This window comes from Sander vitreus, chromosome 6 (genome assembly GCF_031162955.1).
Source record: "Sander vitreus isolate 19-12246 chromosome 6, sanVit1, whole genome shotgun sequence".
NCBI classification, from domain to species: domain Eukaryota; kingdom Metazoa; phylum Chordata; class Actinopteri; order Perciformes; family Percidae; genus Sander; species Sander vitreus.
This window is the reverse complement of record NC_135860.1, coordinates 25,948,681-25,958,680: the sequence shown is the minus strand read 5'-3', so window position 1 is coordinate 25,958,680 and position 10,000 is coordinate 25,948,681. Positions and strand designations below refer to the sequence as shown.

At 40.8% G+C, this 10,000-nt stretch overlaps 1 protein-coding gene across 2 annotated transcripts in view; it reads left to right on the top strand.

Moving 5' to 3' along the window:
• The window catches only part of ascc3 (activating signal cointegrator 1 complex subunit 3), a 187,191-nt gene that overhangs the window by 6,389 nt on the left and 170,802 nt on the right, over window positions 1-10,000 (top strand). For both annotated transcript variants that reach the window (XR_013502163.1, XM_078253587.1), the window contains exon 3: window positions 4,580-4,730. Coding sequence is in view for 1 of the 2 variants with exons in the window: in XM_078253587.1 (XP_078109713.1) it covers window positions 4,580-4,730 (151 nt within the window). In the remaining variant the exon portion in view is untranslated. The remainder of the gene's footprint in view (window positions 1-4,579; window positions 4,731-10,000) is intronic.

Here is a 10,000-nt window from a genome sequence, read left to right as displayed (position 1 = left end):
GACAGCCAATCACAAACACATCAGATCTTAGAAGTATGCTGCATTCTTATTGGCTCACTGACTGTGATGAGATTTACTCCTTAAGCGTGATTTATGCTATATTGGGTGTTGAATGACGAGGTATTTTTGATACTCGATACTTTAGTCCAGGCGTTTTCAACGGGTTTTTTTTTTTAACAGAAAGAGAGATGGAGCAGGGACCCCCTACTACATATTTTGTATAAAATGAAGTTGCATATTAAACTGGGCCTACAGTGACGTGTAGGAAAGCCTTTATACATACCTTTTTAGTGCATAGAACACTAAGCTATTACAAAAATAATTGTTGGCATGGTTTAAAAAAAAAAAAATCATGTTTTAATGTTAATGTCTTAGCTGTGGCACAGTTAATCCTTATTAACTGTATCTGTGGATGGCTACCTTGGTGACTACCTCACCTATACGCCAGTAAGCCTGTCATCAATGGGTTTATTTTTCACAAACGGGCTGATTTATATTTGCTAATAATTTGATGGTTTCATGTTCATTTTTTCTTTTTTTTATTTCAATTTTTTTGTTGTTGAAAAAAAATTAACAATAATAATAATGTTCGCGACCCACCCCCCACCTCCCTCGACAACAAGAGAAAGAGAGCTGCAAACAGGTGTCTACTCGCCTCCCCCTGCAGATTTTGAGTGAGTGTTATGAATGCTCTGATTAATACATGTAAACAAATAATGCTTGGCTTTACGGTTTAGTTTTAGCAGCTAGCCCCTAGCATTGTCCAATGTGCTCCAGGCTCTGTGGAGTTTTGATGCATCTGTGACTTTCTCTCTCTCCCTGACCCATTCTGTGTCCATGAAATGTACCAAACTCACACAGTAACGTAGAAACCATTCCCCAGTCTAGAATACGTCATTTAATTTTTTTTCTCCCCAACCATCTGCCGACCCCGAGAAATGAACTCGCGACCCCCTTGGGGGTCCCGACCCCCAGGTTGAGAACCACTGCTACAGAGGAGTACATGACACACGTAATTCGTATGGCTAATGGCACCTGGTAGCAGTATTAACACTTAAAATAAATATTAAGTAAATAAAATATCTGTTGTTGGCCTTAAAAACATATCCGACACTAGAAATATGCCAGATGTCGAGATTCTTAGATGCCTGCTGTGTATATAAAGCTCTGCTCATACTGTCCATACTGGATTTATTATCAGCTGCAGGGGATCATGAAAAGAGGCTCTGCACACAGTTTTATGATTTTATTTTCCTCTGAATCATTATTGGCATAACAACGTGACGCATTTTCCATCCAAAGCCAACAGTCTGCCACCTCTATCAGCTGTCGACAAGTCACACACTGAAACTGAACACATGTTCAGAAGTTATTATTACTATTATTTTTGAGCTCGATAAACGTTTGCGCTCTGCATTAAACCAGTCATAAACATACAGTTACACAGTCAGCAGTCCTACTCTTCGTTACCTTACCCTACCCAGTGGTTAAAGGAAGTTTTCGGATCAGATCCTTTGCTTAAGTACAAGTACCAATCCAACGATATAAAAGTACTCCGTTTTTTTTCCGTGCGATTAATTCGCAAGTCAATTAATTTTTTCCATCTGTTGTTTTTGTCACAGAACGCGAATGTTGCGCGGCGATAAAGCAACGTAATTCTTTTCCGAAACTAGGTTGATTTTTCTGAGCTTTCGCACCGCCAATATAGACATCAACCTATCACTTTGTGTTGTTTACTCATGGGGATCATAATACAACAACACGGAGGCTGCTGTCCGAACCATAGACTGTATGGGAAACTTTATTACTCCTTTCAACCTTGACAAAGACAGCATTTACCAGAGACAATATTTCCTTTCTTAAAAAAAAAAAAACCCTAGACAAATAACCTACACTGCGTACTGTCTACCAGAGGGAATTAAATTAAAAGGAAACTCAATAAATAGCTTCGAGTAGCTTTTCCTGCTTCGGCTTCCAGACCTTGGTTGGAAAGCACAGGGGGAGACGGGGCTGGAGCCTCCGGGGCTCCAGCAGCCGGGGAAACGGGACAGGACGCCTCCACGGAGGAGCTCACGCTGCTGACTCTAGCTACTGCACATTCACTTGATTTCTTCACCGCTAAAAGTTAACTCTCCTGTTGCAAATTTGCATTGTTGCCGGTAATTTTTTAAGATTATTTTTGGGGCATTTTAGGCCTTTATTTGTATAGGACAGCTTAGACTTGAAAGGGGAGAGAGAGGGGGGAATGACATGCGGCAAAGGGCCGCAGGTTTGAGTCGAACCCGCGGCTGCTGCGTCGAGGAGTAAACCTCTGTATATGGGCGCCCGCTCTACCAGGTGAGCTAACCAGGCGCCCCCCGGTATGAATAGTTTTGATGCGAAATATTCGCAGCCGATTATTTTGCATTTTCGTGTCATTTATTCGTCACGCCCCCGGCGTGTAACGGCCTTTATAGTTAAAAGTCCTGTTTTCAACATCCCGAGTAAAAGTATTATTAGAAAAATGTACTTAAAGGGATATTTCACCGCTGGAAAGCTGAATATATCTTTAAATTGGGTCACTTATGTAGTATACATGTGAATTTTTTTGTAAAATGGAGATGTGTTAAGTGCCACTTGGGTTGTGCAACAAGCTGTAAACACAACAATGACATATTATCACTTTTTAAGTTGATATGGCTAAAGTCGGGTATATACTGTATATACACATCGGGAAAGTTATGATGCACAAACTCAATAGGACGTAGCTACCCAAAAAAATCCCCTTCAAATTTAGTAAAATGGGTGTAAGAGTATTTTGTGGACATCAAACTGTGTCTGAGAAAGAGGTAGAAGCGCTGTTGCTCTCCTTTCCAGCTCAGCTTTCAATCATGTATCTTTTGACACAATGTCCACTGCTTGCCCACTGACAAAATCTGGGTGGGGGCTTGCTGAGTTGGATCTTCCATATTAACTGGTGTACGTTAAAACATGTCCTTTTTTGTCTTTTGCCATCAAAATATCCTCCTTTTTCCTTCTTATCCTTATCGTCTTTTCACTCCATGTCAGTGATGTGTTTGTTTAAAGCTTTATTCAGCCATACACCTCTAGCTGGCTCACCTCCAGTTAAATAATCTCAGCAGAAAAAACTGCTTCTCTAGGGAAAAGATGGCTGAAGTCACTCTGAGATTACCTCTCAGCTTGTTTTAAAATGCTTAGTTTTAGAAGACATGGAGATGCAGATTATAATGGAGTCACTGGGTCAATCCTTTTCCTGACCTCAGAGCATGAACTGATTTAATACCTCACTGCTCTAATGATAGAAGTTAAAAAAAAAAAGAAAAAAAAAAGAGAAAAAAGTATATCTCATTAACACACTTTTCTACAGAACTACTAAGGGAAACGTGTAACTACAATGTGAAAAGCACATTATCAAAAATAGCATCATTTTGGTATCGGTACCAAAAGTCACTTGTCGTAAAGGCACTTTCAAATGATGCCCAGGCCTAGTTCTGATAGTGGGGCTCCCCTCTGAGGTGAACCTGTTGACTTGCTCATTGTTGGGTGTTTGCTGAAAAGTAAATAAATAAATAAGTTGTCTTTTTGGGAGGTAATTATTACTAGAAAATGCCAAAGTGATTAGCGATTGTGCAACATGACTCCATTTATCTATGAATGGATAATATAATACTTGATAGAAAATATTCAGTGTCAAAGAAATTCTGTGGCTAATTTCTGGAGGACTTTGTGGTTTATTGTAATGCAAACAGGAACATACAGTAACTGCGATAATACTAACTAAACAGCTCTCCTTTTGAAGTAGTTTGAATTAAATTCATACATTAACACAAATCAAATGAGACCCAGCTTCTATTTCTTGGAGCCCCTAATGATTCACACCCATCTGGGTTTTGTTGTGATTAATCCTGCCCAAAATGTCTGTTCTGAGAGGAAAAAATTCTCCAAATTCTATAGGGGCATATAAGGACCACTCCACTAATTTTACACATTAAGGTCAGTGTACTGATCTTGGAGAGTACTACTCAGGCTGTAAAGACGGTTGTATAATGTCTTCTGTTGCTCTGGAGCTTTGTCATGTCAGAGAAAATAACAATGATGATGTCACCAGGGTTATTTTCTATGACAAATCTCTAACTGAAAGCCACAGGGTTGTAGAGTTTGGAATTCTTCAGCGTTTACCAGGCATTGAGGATCTAACGCCAGTATAGTCTAAATCGACGATTCATTTAGGGGATTATTCCGGTGTCGCCGGAAGACCCGCCTGATGTCCCTCATTTTCGGCTGGATGTCCCTAACCTTCCGCTTTCTTTCTTTTCTTTCTTTTCTTTCTTTCCGCGCTCTGGAGCAAGGTCTGGCAATGTGAGACCTAACAAAAAGATGCTATTGAGTTGCAATATGGGAAAGTATCCATGGGAACTGCACCATGTCCTGCTTTGACAAGCTATTTGCACAATACATGTTGGGGTACATTGGTCTTATCCAAGGCTATGTGTACATTAAGAAATGCATGTGATTTATAAAAGCAGTTTAAGTGCTACTTTTGAAATGTAATTGTATTTCTCCCTGTGGCTCATGTTAGACCAAACGACTAAAGAGACGGGAGCTGTTTGCCAGAGAGGGTCTGACGTGGCAAAAGATTGTCCATTTCTGCTCTGAGGATCAGGACAAAGCTAAACGGCAAGCTGCTAATCAGGAACTGAAGAGCCTCCTTCTTGCAGCCAAAGAAATTGGTAATTAACTCCTCAGCCTCAAATCCATTTTCATGTCTTACAATCTTTTTCATATGCTTTTGTAACACTGATAAAAACCCAGTTAAAAACAACAGCGTGCCGTTTACTGTGTTGAGACTTCAGACTTTAGTGATTATGATACTATCTAGCGGCTGAAATTATCATGTTATTGTTTTGTGCCTTTGTTTGTTTATTAAGAGCCCCATTTGCATCTGTTTGTCTTAAACAGAAGCTACTCTTCCTGGGGTCTCTCTTATTTCATGAGAATATTACATAAACTTACATACATCCATAACATTCATACTCCCAGTACATCATAAAAACAGCAAAGACATATAACAAGGGTACAGCAAAACATAAACGTCCATAACATTCATTCTCACAACATAACAAAAGTAAACACAATACATCAGACAACACTCAACACAAGCCCAAAACCTGTCTAAGTTGGTCACATACCCCTTAGCGGCGGCCTTCCCTCGATCTCTCTCCAGTAGAGAATGAACTCTCGTAACGACCGGTCACGGAGGGGACTCCTCATCCGTCCGAAATGGCCCTGGTCGATACACGCGCTGTAGCTCATTGTCAGCTAGCTTCACTCCCAGAACGTCATCAATGAGCTGACGAGTTAGCTCCCTCAAATGTTCACCCTCATTTTCCTTTAATCCAACCAGCTGCAAATACAGTTGTCTATCCTTATTTTCTGCATTTTGCATGGGTCTCTCCAACTCCTCACAATGCTTTGCTCTTTTCTGTAATTCAGGGGCCAGCCTGGTATTTTCAGTTTCCAAGTCCATAATTTGACCGTCTGCCTCATCCAGTCTTCCATATATGGCTGTAAAGTGCTCATATAATGCTCATTTTCAGGTTCATAATTGTATTTTGAGGTTGTACCAGAATAGGTTTACATGGTTTAATTTTCAAAAAACACTTTATTTTTGTTGTACTGCACATTGCTGCAGCTCCTCTTTTCACCCTGTGTGTTCAGGTCTCTGTTTTAGCTACAGAGTGAGGCATCACACTTTTATCCCATCTTTGTTGGGAGTCGCACATGCGCAGTAGCTAGATAAGGAGCACATCAGATAGCCGTTTGTTTCTCCAACTTCTGCCTGTACAAGGCAGGATTAGTTGGGAGACTTCTTCTAAACGAGGGCGCACTTCCAACTTTGCGTGGAATACCTGCAGAACAGGGACATGTAAGTAGTTCTTTTGTAGATTATGGTGAACTAGTGTGTGTTGTAGTAGTGTTTTGCCATTGAGAACGAGCTAGCATGCTAGCGCCAACATGCTAGCGCTAGCATGCTACGGTTAGCCACCTCGTCTCGGCTACTGACGTAGAAAGCCGTGCAGATTTTGAACGGCTCACCCGGAGACTGAAGGCAGAAGACATTCAGAAACCCGTATCTCACTCAAAACAGCATGGATTTTTTTTTTTCCAAGTTTGTATGCGTGTGGAAGCACCAGAGACACAAAATAACACCCCAAATCCCAGAAAGTGTTTTTTTTCATAAAATGGGCACTTTAATGTCCATGCTAGTTTTAGCTTGTACTCTCTTAACTTGGGAAACATCCTCTTGTAGCTCTTTAAGTATACCACTAACCTGAGCATCTCATGCATTGTTTTCTCCAAAGTAGCCGGAAGTCCGGCTATAGCATCTGTTGCGAGACTGGGAACACTGGCTGAATTGGATCCTGTCTTTGATGTAGAGCCACTAGCCATGCTAGCATAGTTTATTCCTTGCTTAGCTGTTCTACACTTTGACGTATTTGCCATGAGGGGAGGGAAAAGACGCGGAATAGACACTCGCACTCGCACACACTTGTGATACTACACTTTACAATTCATAGTAACTTAAAATATAGGCTTTAATTATCGAATGTACATGAAAATAGCGGAATTTTAATTAAAGTTCTAGGCAATCCTCTCCCTCAGCGGTCTCACGTGACTCCGTAAACTATTTTTATTATAAAAATAAGAAACATTTCAAACACTCCTGTATTAACAGGGAATGCACACTGACCAAACATTAGGCTAAACAAAAGCCTATAAAAACTGAAAAGCATCTCCTATGCTATGAAATTGGAAAAAAAAAAATATATATATATATATATATATAAAATAAAAAAAATAAAAACTTGCATGTGCATTAGGAGGAGTGTTTCACTTAGTTCCACCTTGGCTATTTTCCATTGTAAATGCAAATTGCTTTAGTAATTATTTTATCCCGTTTTTTTTGCTTTTTTGCTCTAAAAGCTGCTAGAAAACAGCGAGAATAAGGAGTTAGGCTGAAGTTTGTTTTGTTCCTCGTCTCGGTGTTTGACACATCAGGTAATGCACGCTGAGCTCAGCATAAGAATTTCTCAAAAATTCCGGGCGGAACTTGCACTTGTGAACTTTGGTTCCGCATTCCGTGCATCAATCTAAATACCGTGCATCCTGCTACGGCTGCGCGCACCGAACTGAGAACCCCGAACCTTGACCCCCGTACCGTGGCGGTTCAGGACAAATACACATACCATTACAGCCCTACTGGATGTCGAACGTTTTTCTCTTACCATCGATAACTCCTCAGTTTCCTCCTCCCCTCAGGTCAAGAGTTTGGGTGTCATCCTTGACAGCACACTTTCAAGCCCACCTCGGTCTGCACATTTTCATTTACGAAACATCGATCGTCTTCGTCCGTCTCTCACACCCACTGGTACAGCCATTCTTGTTCACTCCTTAATTACAGGGTTTCGGCTGGGCCTTAAAAAGTCTAAAATTTGCTGAAGTATTGTGTTCTAGGTCTTAAATAATTTTTTAATTCCGCGGTGTTGTAGTTCTTTCTTTTGTAGTCCAAATAAAAATTTCACTGTATTACGACTACAAATGAGACCAACATGCTACTTATATTGCAGCCAATCAGCTTTTGTGTTATTGGCGGGAGTCTCTTTCGGATTGTACCACGGCCATAGAACTGATTTTACTCTTTAGTGATACTTGGCTGGAAAAAACTGAATTAAGGGCTTAGTTGATGTTGTGATAAAGGTCTTACATTTCATTAATAATGGTCTTAAAAAGTTCTTAAAAAGTCTTAAGTTGGACTTGGTGAAACATGCAGAAACTCTGCAAAGAATTACATCCCGCATCGATTACTGTAACTCTCTCCTCTTTGGTCTTCCTCTCAAACGTATACATAAACTTCAAATGGTTCAGAACTCTGCTGCTCGTATCATCACCGGAACATCTCCTTTTAGTCACATCACTCCTGTTCTTCAGCAGCTTCATTGGATCCCAGTAAAACACCGCATTGATTTTAAGATTCTTCTTCTCACCTTGAAGTCCATTCACAACCTCGCTCCTTTGTATCTCACTGACCTCCTTCACATCAACACACCCACTCGTACTCCAAGGTCTTCTTCATCTATTCACTTCACTACACCTCCTGCCCGTTTGACCACCATGGGGTTTAGAGCCTTCAGCATCTCTGCCCCTTGCCTCTGGAATTCCCTTCCACCAGACATTCGCAACATTAACTCGCTTTCCCTTTTCAAAACCCGTTTGAAAACATCTTTTCACACTGGCCTATCCAAAAGCATAACCACTCCTCTGTATTTAGTAATGTTCTGTTTGTTTTTACTATTATTATTACTATTTTATTGTCTTGTAAGGTGACCCTTGAGTGTCCAGAAAGGCGCCCATAAATAAAATGTATTATTATTATTATGTCCATCTTATTTGCTCATAAATGTGTATTTAGGGTCCAGGAACAATGCAGAGATATTTGGGGTTGTTTTTTCTGAAATATCTCATTTAAAAATGCTCTCCAACAAATGAAAATATACTAGGTTTACTCCAGAGACAGGCGTTTGACAGCATGCTCTACATGATGTAATCCTCCCTCTACGACTTCAAGTGTTAGCTGAACTGAGTCAATTGTTGAGCTCTCTCATGAAAGCCTGTCATGATTTTCATTTAGTTTGCTTTTCTCTCCGTTTATGGCGGCATATTTTCTACTCACACGTCAGTCAAGAGTAACAGTATTTGTGGTCAATTGTTCAGTGAAAAATGGTACTTTCCCTCATACTCTCTACGACGCCCATATCTGTGTCCTCTTAAAAAAGGGCAGAGACGAAACAAATGTCTCCTCGTATCGTCCCCTGTCTCTGCTTAACTCGGACCAAAACATTATAGCAAAAGTCCTGACCAACCGGTTAAACAAATATATTGGCACTTTAATTCATCCTGATCAATCAGTTTTATCCTCGATAGATTTTTCCTTCTCAAACACAAGGTGTTTGCTTAATTTAATGTATTCAACTAAATTGCCCCACTCTGCTGTGATCTCATTAGATGCCCAGCAGGCTTTTGACCAGGTAGAGTGGAGATACATGTTCACTGCTCTTGACAAATTTGGTTTTGTGTCGAAATTTAGGAATATATTAAAAATGCTGTATGCTGGTCCCCAATCTTCTGTTCTAACCAACCACAAAAGATCCCATCCATTCCCGTTGCACCGCGGCACCAGGCAGGGCTGCTGCCTCTCTCCAATGCTTTTTGCATTAGCTCTTGAGGCGCTGGCCATAGCCATTAGAGCCAACCCCCAAATCTCAGGTATAAGGTGCGGCACATCCAAATGTACCATTGGTCTGTACGCAGATGATGTAATTCTGACCCTTTTCAGATGTAAAAACATCCCTTTCACCCCTTTTTAATCTGATAGATGGCTTTGGGTGATTCTCTGGGTTTACTATCAACTGGGAGAAATCTGTTTTTATTCCTCTGTCTAACGGTCTCGACTCGAGTTTTCTTCTCAATTTGCCCTTCAGAGTCACCCATGACCACTTTTCTTACCTGGGGATTAACATCCCCAGAAATCCAAAACTTGTCTTTAAACTTAATTATATGGATCTGATTGACAGGCTCAAGTGTATGATAGATAAATGGAAACTTCTCCCCCTTTCATTGATTGGCCGTGTCAACATTGTTTAAAATGGTCGTGCTCCCTAAATTTACTTATTTCAGAATGTGCCCATCTTCCTCACTTCTTCCTTTTTTAAGATGTTAGACTCTATTATCATGCCCTTCGTCTGGGCCTCCAAGCCCCCCCGTATTTCAAAGGCCCACTTACAGAAGTCCACTGTGGAGGGTGGTTTAGGCCTGCCTGTTTTTCGGCATTACTACTGGTACTGGTACTACTTCTGCAATCAGCCCACAGCTGGGGGTGTACAGGAGGGCGGACCCGGCCCTAGATGGCCTGAGATTGAGCTTAGTAGTGCTGTGTCACTTA